The following is a 25125-nucleotide window of genomic DNA, read 5'->3' as shown; positions in this document are numbered from 1 at the left end:
CACATGACTAGGAGGTGTCTACGGATGATGCCGGCTCTTCGACTTAGAAATGGAGATAAATACCCACCCCTAGAGTTGGATATGACTAGACTTAATGTCAGGGGAAACCTTTACCTTTACCTTATTCATGTTTCATTTTTGTCAGACAAAATAGCGTATAAATATATAGCACAAATCAGTCCAAATATTTTTTGGGGCTGGGCTGTGGCGCACGCTGGTTAACAGCCAGCTGCAATAAATCACTCTGAACAAGAGGTCATGAGTTCGAGGCCAGCCAGTGTCGGGGTGAGCACCCAACAATTAAAAATAAAATATAGCCCCTGCTCGTTGCTGACCTAAGCAACCCGAAAGATAGTTGCATCTATCAAGTAGGAAATTTAGGTACCACTTATATGTGGGGAGGCTAATTTATGACACCATAAAAATCACCCAGCCGCCGTTGGAATGAGGAAGTGTCGTCGCAGTGGATGATGAAGCAGCTGCTCCCCCTGTGGCCGGAATCAAGCATACCCTCAGGAAGCTGAAAGCTTAAATTGCCTCTGCGTCTGTCTCTGTCTCTGTTCTATGTTATATGGCATTGAATGTTTGCCTTATATGTGTACAGTGTGATCCACCCTGAGTCCCCTTCGGGGTGAGAAGGGCGGAATATAAATACTGTAAATAAATTTTTAAATAGTTGCCATCCCAGAAAGTACTTTTAAAAATCTTAAATGCTAGTGATCAAAACACACACACTCCACACTCAACTATTGTTTTCTTTGAAAGATTTTGTAAAGTTTATGCAGTTCAGCTTTTGGACTAAAACTTGATTCCACCCACACGTCTTTTTGAAAATGTGACATTTACATTCACTTCTTTGACCATAACATTGTTTCATATCTTATAAGCATCTCAGTAAAAACAAATGGAAACCAAACCATGCCAGAATCAGAATGTCCTTAATTTTGAACCATATTTTGTGAAAAACAGGGAAGTGCTATTTATAATGAAAGGAGAAGTAGTTGGAGGAAATAAGTATGACAGGTTCTTTTTATTATTATTTTAACCCCTGTGTATAGCAGATGTAAAAGAGTTCAAAACAAGGGCCCAATCACTTGCAGAATAAGGGCATCTCGGCATAATTTGATATTCATTATTCACACATATCAGCTGGACTTTCTATGGCAGCAGAAATATACGTAGATACCAAGTCCAAGTCCAAGACATTAATTAAAAAATAATAGAGGAGCACATTTTATGTTCTGTGCTGAATCTCAAGTATTGGTTCTTTGCCAATGCCACTAAACAAATCTGAGTCTTCCTACTACAATACAAACAAATACAAATACAATACAAAGGTTATCCGCCCCATGCTACTTCCTGTTGTCTCACCTGTTCTTAAGTCGGATGCTTGTAACTCAAGGACTGCCTGTATATAATGAAACTTGAGCATTTATGGATTTTGGAATCTGGGGGTACAATCCTGCAGCTAAACCCCACTGTCTACCAAAGGCCCACTACATGTAAGTGAAAAGATGGATTAAGATTAAAAAGGAAAAGGGGGTCAGAAATAATAATTAAAGTTGCAGCTTAATTTAGGATAATGTGACCTTCCAAGTGTTTTTGGACAACAACTCTGTTCTTCCCCACTGACCATGCCAGGGGTTCTCAAACTTTTTAAGCCACAGAGCCCTAATAAATGTTTATGTATTCTATTCTGTTCTGTTCTATTCTAGCTTGGGTACCTGGCAATGCCCGGGTTATTTGGAAAAGGCATTGCTTGTTTTTGGATGTTATGAATGGACCCACTAGAAGTTGGTCAATATCCATGGGTGATGGTGTTTGAAGTAGTCTCTGGATGTAGGGGTAAGTACTGCAAATCCCATCATCCATGGTCCATCCTCCCTCAAATCCTACCAGGACATAAAGTGAGTCATAGGGGAGTCTGTATCCTAGGTTTAGTCCAGATCCATAGCTAATGGGGTTAGCAGTAGTTTCTGAATTGGTATTGCAAATCCCATTTTCCGTGGTCCATCCTCCCCAAGATGTAAAGTGGGTCAGGTGGGGGGGGTGGTCTGGGTTCCAAGATTGTTCCAGGTCCATTATTTGAGGAGGTTGGAGTGGTCTGTGGAAATCAGTTAAGCGATTGCAGATTCTGACATCTGTGGCCCTTCCTCTTCCAAACCTCACCAGGTTATAAAGTGGGTCATGGGGGTCTGTGTCCCAAGTTTGTTCCAGATTCACCGTTCTTGAGGGTCCAGTGGTCTGTGGAAGCAGGTGAAGGGACTGCAAATCCTATCACCCATGGTCCATCCTTCCCCAAATCGCACCAGGATGTAAAGTGAGTCATGAGGGGACAGTCTGTGTGGCAAGTTTGCTCCAGGTCCTTCATTCATGGGGTTCGTAGTGGTCTATGGAAGTTGGAGCTGAAGTGGGAGAAACTACTGCAAATTCCACCATGCATGGCCCATCCGACCCCAATCTGCACCAGGATGTAAAGTGGGCCATGAGGGGTTTGTGTGCCAAGTTTGGTCCAGATCCATCATCGGTGGGGATTGCAATGGTCTATGGAAGTCGGAGTCCCGGCCAGAAAAAGAGATTGTTGCATACATATGTACCCCACCACATAGATACACACATTGACTTTTATTATATTTATATATAATGTATATATATATCAGGCATTGGCTGAGATAGTGGCAGATGGATGGAGAATGTTTGTGTGAACTAATTCACACAGTGCTAAAAAAGAAAAAAGGAAAGACAGACAGACAGACAGACAGAAAGAAAGAACAATACAATATTTAAAATGAAGAACAATTTTAACCAGCATAAACATAACAGTATTTCATCCAGTCCAAAGAACTTTGGCCATGAAGGAAAAGCACAATCAAAGTACCCCAACAGATGACTGCCCAGCCTATGTAATAATAATAATAATAATAATAATAATAATAATAATAATAATAATAATAGCAGAAGCTCCAGGGGACATCCAGCCCAACCCCCTTCTGCCTTGCAAGAAAAACACAATAAGGCTGTGGAGACCCTCATTATCACCCGTGGAGCCCCAAAAGCTCCACAGAGCACAGTTTGAGAACCCTTGGCCTATCTTCTACTCATGAAGTACAGACATCATCTGGAATGCCACACTGTTCCTACATCTTAAGGGAAAACTCCAATTATTATAACCAAAAGACATTGTATGTGCCTTTTCTCTCCCATCGCTCTTAACAAGTTTGTGTGCAAGTATGGAAAGGAAATGTAATAATAGCAGTATTAAACTAATTAATAAAACATAGAAGAGCTATAAATGAAAGATGATATTCTCTGGACATTCCCCAAAAACATTGCATGAAAAAACAGGGCAACAGCAGTATGAAAGTCAAATCGGGAAGCACCCTAATACCATATATTATTTCATAGCCACAAAAATACAGGTAATGGAAGATTTGATGTAAACTCTAGATACATAAGCCCACACTATTGCCTGTTAATGGTACATAGTGGTTAAATTAATGAGCTCTAAATCCTTTGCTTCAAATCCTAGCTCAGCCATGAAGGCACACGGGTTGACTTAAGCAGGTCATTATTAGTTAATCTCTGTTATACCTTAGCAGGGTTACTATAAGGAATACTGTGGTAATATATATAACATTTATAGAGGATTTATGGTAAAGGGCCAAGTACATATAGGTTGTTCTTTCAAATACAGTAGAGTCTCACTTATCCAAGCTGAACGGGCCAGCAGAACCTTGGATAAGTGAATATCTTGGATAATAAGGAGGGATTAAGGAAAAGCCTATTAAACATCAAATTAGGTTATGATTTTACAAATTAAGCACCAAAACATCATGTTATACAACAAATTTGACAGAAAAAGTATTTCAATACACAGTAATGTTACGTTGTAATTACTGTATTTACAAATTTAGCGCCAAAGTATCACGATATATTGAAAACATTGACTACAAAAATGTATTGGATAATCCAGAGGCCTGGATAAACAAGTCTTGGATAAGCGAGACTCTACTGTAATAGCAAAAAGAGAGAGAAATCTCACAAAACTTTGTCTGACATGACACTGGATTTGTTTTAATTTGTTGTTGATTCTGACTTATGCCAGTTTTCTCAGGGCTTGTATCTGAAAGGCATATTTTAATTGTACTGTCATTTTTTAATGTGAGCTGTGAAAAAAACAAAGTCAGAGGGGAAATAATGGTATGTAATGATTTTGGATAAAGATCATCTAGAATCTTACAGATTAAATGCTGAATGAAGTATGCCAGTATCAGAAAATCAATGCAGTGTGGAAATGATGTACTTTCATTATGATCTCAAGCAAAATGACTATTTCCAGTTCTGTTTTCACAAACAATGAAATGTTTTGGAATTAGATCACCACAGCAACATAGATGTTGCGGACAGGATAAATCCAAACTGACAAGATAGGATTGTTAAAATTTGGTGTTTAGGATAATTTTATGTGTCGATGTTTTGGAATAAACCTCTTTGACGAATAGGACTTTGAGTAGGGAGTCCCCAAGTTACAAACATCTGACTTACAAACGACTCATTGTTAAGGCAACAGGAAGTGAGAGAAATCTATCCCTTAGAAGGGAAATTCACCCCTGAAAGAGTCATTGATAACCCAGGAACAAAAATTGTGTTAAATAGTGTAATATATTTTCTTTTATAATACAATATTTGTTAGTTGATTTTAAAACCCTTTTGTATGTATCCTGCGACTGCCTCCTGCAGAACTCTGAGGTTTGCACTGTAATGAGGCCTAGGACTTCTCCGGCTGAGTAAAATCCATAGCCAGAGAGGTCCTGGGCTTTACATACTGTAAGTGTGACAATAGGTGCTTTTTTGCCCTTTGCTTTCCTAATTGGCTTTATCATAAAAACATGGAAAAAGTTTACTCAACTGTCAAAACTTTGTTTTTGCTGTAGATCCTGCAGCACATCTTGCTATAGTTTTTCAAGAAATATCTCATTTAGTCTCAACCAATTCAGCATAGTTTGTGGCAGCCAGAAAAGCAAAGTTTCTAGAGTAGATAACACCTTTCACAGTCAGTACCACATAACTAAACAGGGAACAACACGTTCAAACCAGGAACAGATTTTTCCAAATTTTGAAACATGCTGCTGCTATTGCTGTTGTTGTTGTGTGTGATGAGAGGTACACAATGCTTTCCTCTGAGGTCGAGAATGTGTAACTTGCTCCAAACTTCACCAGTGGGTTGCCATGGGCTGAGCGGGGATTCGAACAATGGCCTCAAACCAATCTTAAAGGTTAAAGTCCTTTCCACTCTTTTATCCTATGATTCTATATAAGAGCTGTTCAGCAGTGGAACTCTCTGCCTGGGAGTGTGATGGAAGCTTAGAAACTGAGGCTGGATGGCCATCTGTCAGTGCTTTGTTTCTTTTCTTGCACACGAGGTGCTTGGATTGGACAGCCCATGTGGTCTCTTCCAACTCTATTATCCTATGATTGTATGTGCAACTGTGGAACTCTCTACCGCTGAGTGCAGTGGAAACAGAGGTTGGATAATCATCTGCTGCGGGTGCTTTGGTTTTTTCCTTTCCTGCAGGGCTGGAAGTCAGACTGGATGGCCCATAACTCTATTATCCTATTAATTTATTTAAAAGCTGTTCAGTAGTGGAACTCTCTGCCTGGGATTGTAGTGGATGCTTTGAAACAGATGTTGGATGGCTATCTGTCAGGGTGCTTTGATTGTGTCCTTTCCTGCATGGCAGGGGGTTGGCCTGGATGGCCCATGTGTTCTCTTCAAACTCTATTATTCTATTTATTTATTTAGTGTCAAAAGCATTGCATAAATAAATAAGTATAAAACTGATACAATTAAAGGGAGCATGAGCAGCTGAATAATTTTAGACCAAAAACGGGCAACAGCAACCGCATTGTCTGTAGCTTTAAACAGCTCTTCCTATGTGCATGAGGCAGGGCATTGTGGGAAAGCATACGGATGCTGAGTTGTTTGTTCTGCTCCACAATCACACAAAGTGGAGGATTCTTCTAGGTAGTTTCATTTAGCCAGATTGTCTTTTGATCACCCAACACCGCTTCTGAGTCTGTTCAGGGACTTCCAAGTTGCCTATTCTTGGTTTGCGTGATGGGCCATCCAGTTGAAATTGCCTGATTTTTCTGCCCACAGGGATATTCTTTCTGTTGCTGAAGGAACATTAAAAGGCCTGGAGGTTCTCATGAAAAGTTTCCTTGATTTAAGTCTACTAGAAGGAGGCTGATAGCCATACTTTCACAGTGTTCGACCTTATGGCAGCAACTTCCCGTCAGACATCAGTACGGGCAATGCCAGCTAGTTTATAAAGTCTATCAATAGGTGTAGATTTAAGACATCCTGTGATTATTCTACATGTTTCATTCAGTGTTATATTATTCTATGATCCTAGATCTTCCTTGGAGGTTTTGAAACACAGGTTGGTGGCCATCTGCTGGGGTGTTTTGATTGTTTTCTTTTCTGCGCAGCAGGGGGTTGGACTGGATGGCCCATGTAGTCTCTTCCATCTCTATGATTCTATGCAAGAACTATTCACCAGTGGAACTCTCTGCCAGGGAGTGTGGTGGAAGATCTTTGGAAGCTGTGAAACACAGGCTGGGTGGCCATCTGCTGGGGTGCTTTGATTGTTTTCTTTCCTGCACAGCAGGGGGTTGGACTGGATGGCCCATGTGGTCTCTTCCAACTCTATGATTCTATGTAAGAACTGTTCACCAGTGGAACTTTCTGCCAGGGAGTGTGGTGGAAGATCTTCTTTGGAAGCTTTGAAACACAGGCTGGGTGGCCATCTGCTGGGGTGCTTTGATTGTTTTCTTTCCTGCGCAGCAGGGGGTTGGAATGGATGGCCCATGTAGTCTCTTCCAGCTCTATGATTCTATGTAAGAACTGTTCACCAGTGGAACTCTCTGCCTGGGAGTGTAGTGGAAGATCTTCCTTGGAGGCTTTGAAACGCAGGCTGGGTGGTCATCTGCTAGGGTGTTTTGATTGTTTCCTTTCCTGCACAGCAGGGGGTTGGACTGGATGGCCCATGTGGTCTCTTCCAGCTCTATGATTCTATGTAAGAACTGTTCACCAGTGGAACTTTCTGCCAGGGAGTGTGGTGGAAGATCTTCTTTGGAGGCTTCGAAACACAGGCTGGGTGGCCATCTGCTAGGGTGCTTTGATTACTTTCTTTCCTGCACAGTAGGGGGTTGAACTGGATGGCCCATGTAGTCTCTTCAAAACTATGATTCTATGTAAGAACTGTTCACCAGTGGAATTCTCTGCCAGGGAGTGTGGTGGAACATCTTCCTTGGAGGCTTTGAAACATAGGCTGGGTGGCCATCTGCTGGGGTGCTTTGTTGGACTGGATGGCCCATGTGGTCTCTTCCAGCTCTATGATTCTATGTAAGAACTGTTCACCAGTGGAACTCTCTGCCTGGGAGTGTGGTTGAAGCTCCTTCCTTGGAGGCTTTGAAACATAGGCTGGGTGGCCATCTGCTGGGGTGCTTTGATTGTTTTCTTTTCTGCACAGCAGGGGGTTGGATTGGATGGTCCATGTGAGTCTATGTGAGTCCGCTGAGTCTATGTAAGAGCAGTTCAACAGTGGGGTTCTTTCCTTGGCGGCTTTGACTGGACGGCCCACGCTGACTCTTGCAAGGCTATGATTCCAGCTTTTTTTTTTCGTGTCAGGAGCAACCGGAGTTGCTTCTGGAGTGAGAGAATTGGCCGTCTGCAAGGACGTTGCCCAGGGGACGCCCGGATGTTTTTGATGTTTTACCATCCTTGTGGGAGGCTTCTCTAATGTCCCCGCATGGAGCTGAAGCTGATAGAGGGAGCTCATCCGCACTCTCCCCGGGTGGGATTCGAACCTGGCAGCTTTCAGGTCATCAACCCAACCTTCAAGTCACGAGGCTTTTATCCTCTTGGCCACCGAAGGCTCCATGATTCCAGCTGCGGCTTGGCCAGGCCTTGTCACGCAGAGGTGCCCAAGGTGTGGATTGTGGACTTCATCTCCCAGAATCCCTTGCCATTGGACGAGCTGGCGGGGGCTTCTGGGAGTTGGAGGCCCGGAGCAGCTGGAAGGGCCACAAGTGTGACACCTGGCCGAGCCGCCTCCATTGCAGCGAAGGGTCTCTCAGGGCTCGGCGCTTCCAGCCCGGGCGCTGCTGCTTCCTGCTTCCCGCCAGGTGCCCGCGACGCGAGACAGGAACTGAGGCGAAGAGCGGGGAGGAGGCGGTGCTGCCGCTTGTCTTGCTGAGGCGGCCGTCGCTAGCCCTCCTTCCTCCCCTCTCGCCATGGGCCCCTCCTGAGAGTGGGGAGAAGAGCCAGAGGCCTCTCCTGGCCCCCTCCGTTCCCGCCCAAGCCGGCTGAGGGGAAAGAGAAGAGGGACAAGGCGGCGCCTCCGTCTCGTTGCCTTTCCCCCCTCGAGATGCCAGCATGGACTGCAGAATCAAGTGAGTGTGCAGCGAGGAGGAGGAGGAAGCCAAGGGGGAAGGGCGGCGGGGAGTAGGCCTTAAAGCCCCCCTGGATGGGCTCAGCCCTTTGCTTCCCCTTTGGGCCTCTTTCTCTGTGATGCCCCTTTGTGGGAGAGGGCAGCATAGGCCCCTTTGGAGGGGGAGGGTTGGGGTGAAGTCTCCCCTTCAGGTTTTGGAAGATTTGTATATCCATCATGAGGCACCCTAAGACTATATGGTTCCTCCCTGATGTGGCATTAGGGGCTGTGCCATTAGACTGTGGAAGGGCCCACATTCTACAAACATTGTTTTGTTTTGGTTTGGGTTTTTTGTTTTTGTAATTCTTGCTCTCTATATATGTATGTTATGAATAAGCTCATTCGAAATTGCTGTAGATTAGGTAAAGGTAAAGGTTTCCCCTGATGTTAAGTCCAGCCGTGACCGACTCTGGGGGTTGGTGCTCATCTCCATTTCTAAGCCGAAGAGCCGGCGTTGTCCGTAGACACCCACAAGGTCAGGTGGCCGGCATGACTGCATGGAGCGCCGTTACCTTCCTGCTATTGATCTACTCACATTGGCATGTTTTCGAACTGCTAGGTTGGCAAGAGCTGGGACTAACAGCGGGTGCTCATTCTGCTCCCGGGATTTGAACCTGGGACCTTTTGGTCCACAAGTTCAGCAGCTCAGCGCTTTAACACACTGTGACACCAGGGGCACCTGTAGATTAGAAATGTGTAAACTTCAGCTCTCCAAGTGTTTTGCACTTCAAACCCCACAATATCTGCTTCGAACTGGAATATATGGCAGTGTGAACTCAAAGCCCTTTCACACAGCCCTATATCCCAGAATATCAAGGCAGAAAATCTCACATTATCTGTTTTGAACTGGACTATATGGCAGTGTGGACTAAGGGCCCTTTCACACAGCCCTGTATCCCAGAATATCAAGGCAGAAAATCCCACAATATCTGCTTTGAGCTGGAATATATGGCTATGTGGACTAAGGGCACTTCCACATAGCCCTATATCCTAGAATATCAAGGTAGAAAATCCCACAATAACTGCTTTGAACTGGACGTCTATCAATATCAGCAGGATGTAAAGTGGGTCATTGGGTGTCGGTGTCCCAAGTTTAGTCCTTATCCATCATAAGTGGGAGTTGCAGTGGTCTCTGGAAGCGGGAGCTGCAAACATAGACCACCACTTACATACATTCACTTTTATAATATTTATAGATATATAAACAAAATGTGTATTGGGGATGGTATTTAATTTTCATTGTATATAATAACTTTTTTGCCATTTTACATCATATAATTAAATTCAATGCCACCCCCAATCACATTATATATGTGAGCCTCTGAGTGGCAGCAGGTTTCCTCTAGCAATGATCTGATTAAATTCAGCTGAACGCAATATTATCATTATCATCATTTTGGTGGCCATCCTTTAAACATGTTCCATTTTGTCTCCTTCTTCAACTGGACTCCCCAGAACTGGAGGCTCATCTCATTTCTATCCCTACCTTAATGGCATGGCACTATTGACTTCTGCGGCCCCTTCCACAAACTATATAAAATCCACATTGAACTGTATTATGTGACAGTGTGGACTCAGATAACCCAGTTCAAAGCAGATATTGTGGGTTATCTGCCTTGATATTCTGGGTTATATGCCTATGTGGAAGGGCCCTGTGTCTCTTGCTAGGCTAGATGCAGGTTTAAAAAAATTTCATGATGTTACTCCAGTTATGTATACCATTGTTATGCTCCTGTCTCTGCTGGCAACACATCTAACTGGGAATGAAATCTACATATTCTTTAATAGCCATGCACATGTGTCAGAGTTTCCCCCTGGCTAGGTTCCCCAAACAAGGTTCCCTGTAAGTTTAGTAATGACTCCCAAATACTCTAAAGGCACCCTAATAGGTCAACATTAGTTAGTACTTGGATGGAAGTACAAATTCTTGGATGGAAGTACTAATTCTTTCACATTCTAATGACTATTGCACAACCCCTAATGCCAAACCAGCTTGAAGGAACAGAGTTCAATATAATCACAGCTCTGGGATAAAAGCTATCTCTCATCCAATTTGTCCTTGTATAAAGAACATCCAGGGTGAGACGGATCCTTTAGAATATTCTGAGCTTTCTTAAGGCAGCTTTCTTAAGGGATTGCACACTGTATATTTCCTGATTGGTTCTATCATTAAAACACAGAAAAAATTTCTTCAACTGCCAAAACTTTGTTTTTGCGGGACATCCTGCAGCACATTTTGCTATAGTTTTTCAATGAATATCTCATAGAGTCTCAACTAATTCAATATAGTTTGTGGCAGAAAAACAAAAACAAAGTTTCTGGAGTATAACAATAGCTTTCAAAGTAAGGACCATATAATTAAACAGGAAATTGCACTTTCAAACCAGGAACATATTTTTTTCAAATTTGTTACATAGTATAATCTAGTTCAAAGCAGATCATCTCGATTCAGGAACTGGATGATATGGCCGTGTAAATCCAGACCAAAGTTTGTGTAAATCCAGACCAAGTTTATGTCCGTGGAGCCAAAGTGGTCAGCCTCAGCCCTCTTGGGATCAATTTGGCAGCATTGTGGATTTCTGGAAAGGAATGCCACAAAAGCATTGGGGGCAGTGGAGATATTGAACATATATTTTAAACCTTTTACTGTCATTTAAATTTATATTTTTATCTATATATTGTATGTTTTTGTAATGAATATTCCATAAATAAAGGCACATTTAACAAAGATGTTCCCTTCTCCTGATGTATGGTGACCGAATTGCTTAATTTTTTTTTTTTAAAAAAATTAGAATGCCTTTGCGTGTATGTACATAATGGGGCCCAATGTAAATATGAACTTATGAATCATTTTGGATTTCCAGATAAAGTATACTTATGCCCCTTACCCCAAATGCTTGGGACTAGAACTGTTTTGGATTTTGTTTGGATTTTAGAATGTTTGTGTTTGCATATGTGTACATAATGAGATATCTTGGCAAACAAACTGAACTCTAAACACGAAGTTCATTTAAGTTTCAAATACACTTTCTACACATAGCCTGAAGGTAAATTTGTATGCAGTGTTTTTAATAATTGTTTAAATTATTTGGGATAAGGTATATTGAACCACGAGAAAGTAAAGTTGTCAGTATCCTAGCTACCTGAAATGTGCATATTGTAGGATTTTGGATTTCTAGAAAAGAGATAGTCAACCTGATGTGGGATCATTATTCACAGGAGAGTTAGGAGCCGAAAGTAGCACTCCTGCATTTTATGCAGGTTTCTGTTCTCTAGCTGGATCTACACTGCCTTATAATCCAGTTTCTGAATCCAGAGTATCTGCTTTAAACTGGATTATGTGAGTCTACACTGCCATGTAATCCAGTTCAAAGCAGATAATCTGGATTCAGAAACTGGATTATAGAACAGTGTAGATGAGGCCTCAGTCTATCTCTGAACCCATTGAGTGAACTGCGCCGTGCCTTTTGAACAATATGGCAAATCTGGACCACCAAAAATAAATCAGAAATGTGTTAAATTCTCAACCACTGAATAATGTTAAGACAGTGATGGTCACTGAACTCTCTTTAGAATAGTAAAGGATGCCTGCAGTTTGTTCTCCTTAAATATTTGAAAGTAAACAACAGGACTGTCAAATAATAGAAAGCAGCTTGGTGTAATAGTTTGAATATTGCACTATGACTCTAGGGACCAGGGTCTAAATCTCCACTTGGCCATGGAAACCCACTGAGTGATTGTGGGCGAGTCACACTCTCAGCCTCAGAGGAAGGGAATTGCAAACCCCTTTGAGCAAACCTTTCCAAGGAAAAACTCATGGTAGTCACTCAACTGCAAACTACTCTGAACACACGGAGGGCCCTTTGAAATATACATTGTGCTCCTTAACATGTCTGTAATTAATAATATTTGAATGATAGTAAAGGAGAGAATAATTTATTCCCTCTCTGCAATTAGTATGGTAACCTGCCTGTCCCACCCTCTAAAAACAGTTCTGAAATCCCTTGCCTATATTACAAGCTCCATCATCCCATGCTGCCAGACTATTGTGAGGGACATTAGATGCAAATTTTACCTGACTGAGGTTTTTTTCTTTCTTTTCTATACACCTGTCACCTTAAATGTTTATTTTACATGCTCTTGCTGCTTCTGTGTCATTCAGGAACAGCATGATCACTTAATGGGAAGTCACTGCATTTTATGCTGTGAAAAGCTTGTGGAGAAACACGCTGTTAAAGATACAAGAGCAGGCCAGGCCACTGGTTTTTCTGGTCAGTTGACAACTCCCATCAACGTAAGGATTTTCAGTTCACATTCTAAGTTTCATTATGAATAGCTGATAAATAAGCCACACCTGAGAAGTCAAAAGGTTTGGAAATTAATTTGATAATGCAAACATTAGCAATGGGGGAAAATATTAATTAGCCTTAGCTCATTCATAATTAGATTGCAAGCCACTTGCAAGCCACCTTGCAAGCCACTTTAAAAGGTGCTACTAGATATTGGAAACTAAGCAGGGTCAGACCTGGTTAATACTTGGGTGGGCTGCCCCCAAAGAATACCAGGGCTTTGAACTATATTTCAGAAGGAGATTATGGCAAAACCACTTGCGAGTTGCCTAAGGAAACCCTATGAAATTCATGTGACCACCATAAGTTGACAGATGCCTTGAAGATACATTAGATGGTGCTTAGGCACTAGCCCTGCAATAGCAATGGAAGCTCTTGGTTGCCCTGCTTCCAGGAGGTATTTTTGGGCTGTATAATATTAGTTTGGCAAGGAAATGCAGGTTTCTCCTGTGAATGGACTGATGCCACAGCCTTATGAAGATCTTCGTGGGTTTAGATTAGCAAGATTTCCAAGAAGATTCTTTTTTCTTTTTCTGCCAAGTGACATGTGAACAATCATTGTTTTTTTTTCCTGGTAAAAACTTGGGGCTCTGACACTGACAGCTTTGCTGAACTTTTATATCCTGAGTAGTTTTACAGTGATAGTTTTGCAATGTGATCGTGATCTATTTGTGGTGTGTCAGTTGGGAGAAGAAGCTTGTCTGACTTTTGTTATTTTGGTTTGACACCTTAAAATATGGTGGGAGGTTATGAGTAAACTTGAAAAAATGCCTTTAGTAGGAGCTGACTTGTAGATATGCACAGCAGGAAGCCACACCCCTTTCCTTGTATCAGTACAGAGATAATGACCTTTCAGATGGTTATCCATTTCTAGAGGTAAGAGATTGTGGTCGTAGTTATATAGAATTTTCTTGTTTCAGTTATAGAATCAGATCTTGATAAAAACACTTGAACAACCTAACTAGTAATGCAGCTGTTGCAAGAAGGAGTTCAAATTCATGCTCCTTTAAGGCTGCAATATTAAGTTTAAGTTATTAATAAATATGTACAGGATTGCGATGAAGAGATGAATTTTTAGGGTGAGTGACCTTCACTTGTTCTAGGTTAGTTCAGAATTTTTAGAACTATGATAAACATGGTTATTTATTGTGATCACTTAATACACATGGGAGCCCCTGGTAGCAGATTAAATCACTAGGCTGTTGAACTTTCTGACTGAAAGATTGGCGGATTGAATCCGGGAGTGGGGTGAGCTCACGCTGTTAGCCCCAGCTTCTGCCAACTTAACAGTTCAAAAACATGCAAATGTGAGTAGATCAATAGATACCGCTCGGGCGGGAAGGTAACGACACTCCATTCAGTCATGCCTGCCACATGACCTTGGAGGTGTCTACGGACAATGCTGGCTCTTTGGCTTAGAAATGGAGATAAACACCAACCTCCAGAGTCAGACATGACTAGACTTAATGTCAGAGGAAAATCTTTTCCTTTACCTAATACACTTACCAACTTTTCAGATGAAAACAAATTGCAACATAATTTGAAAACAGAAATAAAATAATCACATCCTAAAGTGAGTTAAAGGTACAACACTCTAAAATTAACAATCTGCAAAGCAGGATAAAAGCCCTCTCAATATTTTAAAAGCCAACAAAGAGGGAGGACATTCTAAGGATTTGGAACCACTACAGAAAAGTCCCTGTATCTGCTATTCATCAATTATATAGCTGTAAGGGATGGTCTAGTTACTAGGAACAGAGTTTGGGAGGAAATGGCAAATGCAAATTGGAATAATTCATGAATGTTCATTTTGATTATGGCTTCGGAATATCATTCCATGCTCAAGTATCCACAGATTCTGGCACCAAGTCCCAACTGATCCCAAGGGCCCACTGTACTCGCAAGCTAGATTTTAATCTCTGGAGCCTATCTTTGCTTAGGATCTTGAATTTACTTCCGGCATTGAAATAAACACATAGGTTACTTAGGGTAGTTTCTGTTTTGTGGAGGGAAACTAGTATGTTAGTACTACTTTCCTTCTCTCCATGCCCAGACACAATTGATTCCTCTATTAAGATCAGTCACAACTGGGATTTTTCTCTTTATCCGCATACCCCTGTTCTTGGTATAATTACTGCTTACTTGTACTGCTTTCTCTCTGACTAGTCATGCTGAGTGCAGCATGTTCTCTTGAAGAGATCACCTTTAAAATATGTATGAAGTAGTTGCATCCAATTAGGACTTTCTAGCCAATAATTTCTGCAGCAATTACTCAGAAGTTTGGAATTGTCTCAGGTTTGTAAATAGCCATACACCAAACTAAATATGGGAGGATAAAAAATACTTACATATGACCACATAGACAGGAGTAGGAATCATGTCAAGGGGTAAAATCCTAATGAAAGATAGTGAATTAACATTGAATTCAGTGAATGTCCCACAAAAATGGCAGATAATGTGAATGTAGAAATATACGTAGTTTGATCATACCGGTTGAACATCTCTTACCCAGAAATAAAAAATCTGAAATACCCTATAATCCAAAAATGTCCTCTTGGATGGCTGAGATAGTGATTGTTTGATGTGCACAAACTTTGTTTCCTGCACAAAATTATATGAACTATTGTGTGTAAAATTCCCTTCAGGCTACGTGTATAGTAAAGGTAAAGGTTTTCTCCTGATATTAAGTCTAATTGAGCCTGACTCTGGAGGTTGGTGCTCATCTCCATTTCTAAGCCAAAGAGCCAGCGTTGTCCGTAGATGTCTCCCAATGGAGCGGTATCTATTGATCTACTCAGATTTGCATGTTTTCAAACATTAGGTAGTAGTGTTCAGAGAATGAGGCTCTTCTGGGTTGTTGTATGTTTTCCGGGCTGTATGGCCATGTTCTAGAAGTATTATCTCCTGACGTTTTGCCCACATCTATGGCAGGCATTCTCAGAGGTTGTGAGGTATGGAGAAACTATGCAAGGAAGGCCATGAAAGCCTTCAACAACACATTGAGGCTCTTCTGTTTGCTGGGATTAGTAATAATAAAAATAACAATAATAATCTTTTAAAAGCATTTTCTGAAGGAGATGAGGGGAGAAGAAAAAGAAGCTAAAGGGTGACTCAAGGTTCTCAGAGCCACACAAATATTTTTAAAGAAAAGCACAAGTCTCCAAACTCGTGCGTGCACCCCACCTGTCCCACACTTTCCGAACTCCCAGTCCCACTAAATAAAAAGAATCAAGAAAATAAAGGAAAATAAAGGAAAATAAAGGAAAATCAAAAAGATTCAATGCTAGGGAGAGGCCAAGCCAAGTTAAAAAATAAAGTTGAGACCAAGCGGCAAGGCAATTGGACTGAAGCACCTCTAGAGCCAGGATGCAACTGAGAGCAATTGAGCACTCGCCCCATTAAATAGACACAGCTTGCGTAAGACACGTCACGGTATTCTTCTATTCTGATTGGCCCAACAGACAGGGTTCACAGGGAAACCCTGTTTGAGCACGCGGCAGCTTCTTCGTGCTTCGCATGATGCCGAATAGGAGAGGAGGAGCTGTGACAGGCTGCTGCATGGCCTGTTTCGGCCGAAAAACAAGGCGTCTGAGCCCTTACCGTTATGGCCTGTTGAACAAGCCAGATTGGCCAAAGGGAACTGACCAAACCAAATATGTGCACAAGCCTAGTTTAAGCAGACACGTACATAAAATCAATTACAGTACCAACCCATTCCTTCTTTGTCAGAAGCTTTGTTAACTGAGGCTGCTTATATATATATATATATTTAGTATGCTTGGGAGGGTTGGGGAAAATGAGCCTTTTCTTCAGATGTAAAGGCAAATGTCTATGACATGGTGTCTGAGTCATGACATTTATCAGTCACAGTACAGATTCCCATGATAATTTTTCATCCACTGTGTATCATTATTCTCTTCCCCGCTCCATTCCACCCTCGCTTCATCTCTGATAGTTGTATGTAACATGTTCAGTCAATTAGCCATATTAAGCGAAGTTCCAAAATCAGAAACTATGGTATGACTGCCATATTCCCTGAATACAAGACCCACCTACCATGAATACCTGAAATATAGTAGATCCTATATTTTGACTGGATTTGGGCCAGAAGCTTACTATTACATAGCATTGGAGGGCATAGAAAAGGTCGCAAATACTTCCAGGATAGTGGGGGATTTTTTTTGGCAGCTTGGGTAAGTGAAACCATGGATATTGAATCTGTGGCTAATGGGGTTATTCTTTAAAAAGTTTGTTGTGTCAGAAGGACCATTTCATTTTATGAGAAGAAAAATGATTATAGCCAATATCTTCATTCTTTTGAATGTTATGTAGTACTAGCTGAGGTAGAACAAAGATATATCTTTACAATCAGAAATTTTACATTTTTGTGAGGCATGCATAGTAATAATATTTATATATATATTTAACTTTTAGGGAAAACCCAGAGAGAACTTTTGATTTGGTGCTACAGGTAAAATGCCAGGCTTCTGAAAATGAAGGTAAGAGTGTTCAGTTGTATTTATCCTATCTGTATAAATAGGATATTTGAAAGATCTTTGTTTACATGCTATTTTGCTTACATGCTTTCCACTCAATGGACTGAATATGTTATGCTTGATGGCTTGAGTTTAGTATGTTTAATTGATGCGTGTATTGCTAAAAGCCAGATTTTCAGTATTAGGAAAATCCATTACTTAGTATGTGTTGGTGTGTTATTAACGAATACTATTGTTGATGTTTACTGCTGCTTTATTATTTGTAGATTTTAAATTGTATATTGAGGCTTTAATGTTAAGCCACTTTGAATCCCCTGCAGGAGAGATAAAACAGGGTATAAATAAATATAATAAATATAATACAGTAGAGTCTCACTTATCCAACATAAATGGGCCGGCAGAACGTTGGATAAGCGAATATGTTGGATAATAAGGAGGGATTAAGGAAAAGCCTATTAAACATCAAATTAGATTATGATTTTACAAATTAAGCACCAAAACATCATGTTATACAACAAATTTGACAGAAAAAGTAGTTCAATACGCAGTAATGTTATGTTGTATTTACTGTATTTACTAATTTAGCACCAAATATCACGATGTATTGAAAACATTGACTACAAAAATGCGTTGGATAATCCAGAACGTTGGATAAGCGAGTGTTGGATAAGTGAGACTCTACTGTAATAGTTCACCATGAAAAAGATACATAATCGGTAACATCCAATTTATACTAGGTTTGTGCTCTAACCTTTTGCATCTGTTCACTTACTACATTTCTCTTACTTAACTAGTTATTATATTATAAACATAAAAAGGAGGAGGAAGGATTATCTTTAGGCATTTTCCCTAAACTACCACTTGATTCTCTTTCATTCAGTGTTCTAAAAACCAGAATTTGCAGGGCTGGAGGCTGAATTCCTCCTTTGGGAACCATCATAAGTCAAGGCAGGGAAGTTGGGGCTTCTTATGGTCCCCAAGTCTGAATTTTTTTTTACTCTTGACCTCTCCAGAGCCACCTTTTTGCCTGGGATGAATTGCTTTTCTTAGCAGCTCCAGGGAGAATCAATTTACCTTTTAAATAGGCTTACCCACACTGTGTTCTATAGTTACAAACATATTTCTCGAAGCCTACTATGTACTTCTGTCTTCTGGAGTTTTTACGATTTTCTTGGTCACTATAAGATGGGTAAAAAATCCCACACCACAGAGTAGTTGCACTCCTGGGAGAAAATATGCTTTACTGTGGCAGAAATGATCTGCTTTTGGCAATTTAATTCATGCAGGAGAAATGTGGTAATTATTTTTTCTTGATGTTTTTCTGTTGGGAGGGGATTTTTGCTGGAAGAAAGCAGTCAGATATGTATTATCCTGTTTGCATCCTGAAATGGTACCATCCTAAGAATGCTGCACTTTGTGTTGGCTTCCTACAAAAAGAAATTTAAACTGTTTGACTTTATAAGGCTTTCCTTTCAAAATTTTACACCCTGACAGAATGAATTTGGCTTGAGAAGAAAATCTGTAAAATCTATATGTGTTATAAAAAAATTACCATATCTTGACATTGCAAATACTGAGGTCTTTTAGTTCCAGCCCCCCCTTTCCTGGATACCAAAAATATTCATGCTCAAGTCCCATTATATACAATGGCATAGTAAAATGGTGACCCTTATATGAGATGGTAAAATTAAGGTTTAGAATATATTCAAGCTGTAGATAGTTGAATTTGTGAATATGGAGGATTAACTGTATAAACATGAGAATAGTATTAAATGCTACAGTGTCTATCATAGTATGTCTATGTTACCGAAATGAAGTAAAATAAAAAGAAGATACATATACATTAGAGATGTGCGTAAAATTCGTTCTTACTGTTTCTTCCATGTCTTTTGTGTCTTCTGTTTATTCGGAAGCTCGAAACAGAAACCCCCCCTCCCCACACAAAACTCAGCTCGACACGAAAGCCTGCTTTTGTGTGGAGCCGAAATTTTATGTGCGCAAGCTTCTTCTCTTTCTCCTCCTCCCTCCCTCGCACCCACAATGCCCCACATTCACTCAGGGGAGTCACGGCTGGGCAGCCCCACATCCGGACCTCATCATCAGGCCAGAATGAACCACCTCCCCTCCCTCCTTTCCAGGCATGTGTGTGGGTGTGTGACTGCTGGCACTCGGCTACTGGCAGGCACTGAGAGGTGAATGTGCACTTTCCAGGCCTGCCTGCACCCCGCTACACACACTTTGTTTCCAGGGAGAGCTTGTGTGTGGCTTGGGGCATGCAGGCAGGCCTGGAAAGCTTGTGCTCACCCCTCAGTGCCTGCCTGCAGCCAAGCGCCTGCACAATCACACATGCCCCGCTGCCCACCACACTCTCTGAGTTGAAAGGAGGGAGGGGCAGTGGTTCCTTCCTGTATGCTTGCTGAGGTCTGGATGTGGGGATGCCTGACCATGACTCCTGTGAGTTAATGTGGGGCATTGCGGGCGTGAGGAAGGGAGGAGGAGGAGGAGGAAGAGAAGAAGCACAGTGCCTGCCAGGCAGCCAAACACCTCAGGAAGGGGAGCCAATGAGTTGGAAGCCCTCCACCATAATGGGCTGATTTTCTGGTCCCCGAAACAAAACAATCGAAAACAATTTCTGGAGGCTTTCCAAAAACGTATTGGGCCTCGCAACGAAAGCTGGAAATGAAATGAGACAAGCTTTTACCCGAATGCACACCGCTAATATACACGACAGTGTTCCCTCACTTATTGCGGGGTTTACGTTCCAGGACCGCCCGCGAAAAGTGAAAATCTGCAAAGTAGGGACGCTATATTTATTTTAATATTTATACATTATTTTAGTAGTTAGTTGGCCTTTCTCCCCTTCGCAAGCCCCGTGGAGTCTCATAGGCTGTTTTGCACTGTATGTGACACTATTTGGCAGTAAAGCCTTCCCTACCAGCGCCAGCAGGCCCCTTGCTCTTCTTCTTTCTGTGCTTCTTTTTGACGCCCCCCCCTCCCGCACCAGCTCCCGCCGCGCCCTCCCTCTTGTGGGCGTCCGGGGCAGCTCTCTGTTGAGGTATTGTTGCTGCTGCTTCTCCTCAGAGCTGCTTCCCTTGCTCCTACTCTGGCTGCCTTGTCCTTCCTCCCTCCCTCTCTCTTTTAATGTATTCCTCGAAGCCATGGCCATCAAGCCAGGGAGGGCTTGGTGTGTGGACTTGGCGGCCCTCCCTCTTTCTCCCCACACGCACACACACACACACACACACACACACAAACCTCCTCAGTCTCGTCTTTGTGGTGGTTCTTTTAATTCGCTGAGGCTGAGGCAATGAGGCGCAGGCTGGGCCTACTGATGCTACCTGCTGGGAACTGAGGAGGACAGGCCAGGCCAGGCCTTTTTGTGCCTGTGAGGGAGGGAGTGCTATATGGTCATGTCCCATAAGCATCCGAGAAAACCCAGCGAGACCGTGAAGTAGTGGGGGAACACTGTATTTCCAAATATGAAAACGTTCACCTCTTTGATTATTGCTAACTATTTGTGCTTCAGAATATGTGTAACAGATATAGGAAAAAGATAAACATTTTGTTGCTTTTGTTTCTCATTATTTTATTTTTGACTGCTTGGAAGTAGTTGGCCATTGTCTGAGATTTGCATGGCAAGATTTCTTCAGAGGAGGTTTCCAATGAAGCTGAGAGAGTGAATTGCCCAACTTCACTTAGTGAAATATGACTGAGCAGGGATTTTATTTATTTATTTATTATTTAAACTTATATGCTGCCACTCCCCTAGGGCTCAGGGTGGCTTACAAGAAAGGCTAAAATCTAACAATTTAAAAACATCTTTAAAATATCTTTTAAAAAAATCTTTAAAACACTCCCCCAGGGCTCGAAGTGGCTTACAAAAACAAGCTAAAATCTAAGAAATTTAAAAACAGCAATAACGGAGATCAAAAGCCTGCCGAAACAGGTGTGTCTTACATGCCCTGCGGAAGACTGATAAGTCCCGCAAGGCACGAACTTCAGGCGACAGAGTGTTCCAGAGTGATGGAACCCTGTTGTCCAGAGTTGCAGCCCAGTGCTCAAACCACTGCACCACACTGGCTCATTCTTAAACAACCTTAATAGAAATATGTTAATGTAGTTTGTTTTTTCTTCATATGACCACAATTTTTGAAACCTGCTCTAGTAATACGGGAGCCATGCTTTTCTTCGATTCTTTCATCATTTCACCATTCATTTAGTTCTTTTTTGTCAGTTCTGGTTAAAAGGAACTATTTTCTGTTTCCATAATTTCTTGTGCCCAGTCTTGTACTTTGTACATACTGTTCTTGAATCTTTTGCTGATGCTGCTGATGCATCAGAGTACTTACAGGAACATTAACACTATGTAACAAAATTTGAAACATTTGCTGTTTCTGATTTGAAAGTGTTATTATTTAATTGTCTGTTACTCACTTTGAAAGTACTGTAGTTGTTATACTCCAGAAACTTTGCTTTTGTGACTGCCACAAACTACTGTATGTTGAATTAGTTGAGACTCTTGGAAACACTATAGCAAAATGTGCTGCAGGATTTTTTTTATGATAGAACCTAATTGGAAGTGACATTTATAACCCAGGAACAAAAATTGTGTTACATAGTGTAATTCAATTCCTCCAGGAATATTACTCTCAGCCTTTCAGAGTGTTTGTACTATGGTTCATTTCACAAATTAGTGGAGGAGATGCTTTTGAAAGTGATTTCAAAACTTTGGTGGGTCCAAACTGAAGCAATATAACCTTTAATTGAGGCCAATTGGTTGGCTCACAGTATGGCAGAATTGCTATGAAGTTGATTGGCCAGTTCTCTAATGTTCTTGGCGGGGCTCGAGGACATAGTATAGAAGAGAAATTGAAAGAGGGTGGATCAGGAGAGGCTGTGGACCTGCAGTATTCAGAGCTCACCTGGTCCCTAGATGCTTCCCATCTCTCTTCATCCATATCCTTCCTTGCCTGTATTTAGTGGTAGCACATGTACTGTAGGAGGCAGGTCTTGCACAACTGGTGCGAGAATTGTTTTTTTATTGTTCAGCCCATGAATTACCTGTGATTGCATTATGCTGGAATGTGGATGTCAGACAGGCATAGCAGGGCCTCAGAGGTATCTGGTGGCTTAGAGGGGTCATCCCAAGGTGAGAAATCATTCTCAAATGGTAGACTGCCCCTGGAACCAGAGATCTTAACTATCCTACAGCCCTAGAATGCCCTCCCAAGGACCATAGACTGAATCCTAGAACAGGAAGATGGAGTTTAAAGTATAGTGTCTTTCAATATGAAAATGAAATATAAGTAAAAAAGAAAGTAGGATATTCTTGGAACAGACTTCCACAATGCTGTGTTTCACTTTGAATTGAACACCTGTCTTGGTTTAGTAGCTGCTGCATCTTTTTTACTTCTTCTTTAACAATTTTGTTATGGATTACCACTCATTGCATGTCCCCCCCCCCCCAGATTTTACCCTAATTGCCATTCAGACCAAAGTGACTGATGCATCATGTGACCCTATAGTATTCCTTCCTCTGCCTTCCCTTTTTCATTCGGATCCCTTTTGAGTCTAGATTACTCTTTCACATCGTGCAAGGTGCAGACATACTCTATATTGAATAATCATACCTGAGTTGGTTTTTCAGACCATCCTTCCAGGCTACCTTCTAGTATTATGGCAACACATACTCACATGGGACTTTGCCAATAACAAGTAAACAATTTTTGGAAACTATTCATTAATCCCTTTCAGGTGGAAGGTTCCATAATCTCCCCATTATTATCCCTTCCATATTATCCCTCATTAAAAACAGACATGACGCAGAGTACTAGCATAATACTTTTACTATGTGAATATGTCTGTCTGTTCAACCTTAATTAGTGTAGAGAATTTTCAACTTTGCAAGAAGTTAGTGTGTTATTTCCTCAACATGATTTTTTTTTAAAAATAGCACATGCATGTCTTGCTGAATAGATATAGTTTAACAATCACCTGGTATTATGATGTTGGGGGAAATTCATTTCCAGATATTGTTGGTCATCTTACTGTGTCTCAGGGCTTTCTGTTTCTGCTGCATATATTTAGATCCTGGAGGATCTAGAAATTCACTAGAGAGATATCCTTTCTAGAATTTTGCTAGATCCTCCAGGGCAACACCATGGTAACTTCTGGTAGAAGTCATTCATTTCAAAACTGCAGATACTGGTCTGTAGGCATAGGGGAGGTGCACGTTTATCTATTTTTTAAGGAAACATAGAAGGGTGGTTTAGCCGTTTCCTTAAAACATAAATGTGCACCTCTCCTATGCCTGTGGGACCAGTACCTGCAGTTTTACATAACTGTATCTAACAAATGTGTCCTCTCTAAGAATTTTCTAGGTCCTCCAGTGGATAATCATGGTTCCTACTGAAATGAATGACATCTACCAGAAATTAACCATGGTGTTGTCATGGAGGATCTAGCAAAATTCTAGAGAGGATATATCTCTAGGGAATTTCTATATCCTCCAGGATAACTCAATGGTTGCTTCTAGTGAAAGTAATACATTTCAGTAGTTTTTGCTCTTATCCACTATTTCTTGTTTCCCCAGTGCCCCCCCTCCCCGGCCCATGGATACAGGGGTTTCACTGTGCAATTCCAATTCAAAATGTAAATTATACTCTGCTTTGTCTAAATGACAAATACAACAGTGCTTCATCCATGGTGTAAAATGTTCTAGGGATTAACTTAGAATCTGTTCTTAGCCTGAAACATGTGAAGTAGCACAGTGCCTCTAAGCATTTTCCAAGTGTCTGCATCTTGTCAGTAAGAGTATTATAATAGTATTAAGGCACTGCATGCAGAGGAACAAGTCCTTCATAAATGCAAACAAATTACTTCATGAGTGAAACCCTGAAAATAAATGAATTTGATAGGAATTGGTAGTATTTTCAACGATTGAGATCAACAGAGCAAAAACAAGCACACAGGCACCATGTATACTTTTCTAAGTACTAAAACATCAACATGAAAGAATTGTTTTTGTCACTTTAATGAGATCCCTGAATTATATTTCATTATAATACTTTATCAAAATTAGTTTAAGCACACAGTGTTGTATTCCTCATGGAAGGCAGCTGAAGATGGTCCTGTGACTTCTTGTTTATCTCTTCCTTGACACTCATTATTTGAAATGAATCACCTAGGGTATTTTAGTTAGACGAATTTCGCCACAAAAGGTTTTCATTCTACAGAAACACCACTATAAAAATCACAAGAAGATTGAGTAGATTCTGGCTGATGCTGGCCTGCATTGTGAATCATGCTCTGCAGGAAATAGAGCAGGGGTCCCCAAACTAAGGCCCGGGGGCCGGATGCGGCCCTCCAAGGTCATTTACCTGGCCCCTGCCCTCAGTTTTATAATATAATATTTTTATATCATTTTAAATAATATAATATATTGTATATACATATAATATTGATAATAATATTATAATGTTATACAATATAATACTAATAATAATTCCATATAATAATATTAATTATATGTTATATATTACATATAATATTATAGTATAGTGGTATAGTTCAATATAGTAATATATAATGCTAATGTGATATGCTAATAATATAATATATTGTATGTACATACAGCTGCTCTGAGTCCCCTTCGGGGTGAGAAGGGCGGGATATAAATGTAATAAATAAATGTAGTAAATGAATAAATAAATAATTTTAGACATCAAAGGTAAAGGTAAAGGTTTCCCCTGACATTAAGTCCAGTCGTGTCCAACTCTGGGGGTT

General features: G+C 41.0%; 1 protein-coding gene and 1 long non-coding RNA gene across 4 annotated transcripts in view; one reads left to right on the top strand and one right to left on the bottom strand.

Moving 5' to 3' along the window:
• Positions 1-1011: 1011 nt before the first annotated feature.
• LOC134299003 (uncharacterized) lies at positions 1012-7895 on the bottom strand. The gene is made up of 2 exons (XR_010006162.1): positions 4910-7895; positions 1012-2721 (listed from the first exon to the last, which is right to left on the bottom strand). It is a non-coding gene; the product is annotated as an uncharacterized LOC134299003 (long non-coding RNA).
• Positions 7896-8107: 212 nt separating this feature from the next.
• The window catches only part of dennd1b (DENN domain containing 1B), a 222795-nt gene continuing 205777 nt past the window's right edge, over positions 8108-25125 (top strand). Inside the window, exons 1-2 of one of the 3 annotated variants that reach the window (XM_062980777.1) lie at positions 8108-8457; positions 17279-17343. In XM_062980777.1, coding sequence (XP_062836847.1) covers positions 8441-8457; positions 17279-17343 — 82 coding nt within the window. In that variant the 5' untranslated portion in view covers positions 8108-8440. The remainder of the gene's footprint in view (positions 8458-17278; positions 17344-25125) is intronic. The other 2 variants (XM_008119992.3, XM_008119993.3) reach the window with 2 other exon arrangements.

The sequence above is a fragment of the Anolis carolinensis genome, chromosome 4, assembly GCF_035594765.1.
Source record: "Anolis carolinensis isolate JA03-04 chromosome 4, rAnoCar3.1.pri, whole genome shotgun sequence".
Classification (NCBI taxonomy): domain Eukaryota; kingdom Metazoa; phylum Chordata; class Lepidosauria; order Squamata; family Dactyloidae; genus Anolis; species Anolis carolinensis.
The sequence above is the reverse complement of the archived record's forward strand: the minus strand, read 5'-3'. Positions and strand labels throughout refer to the sequence as shown.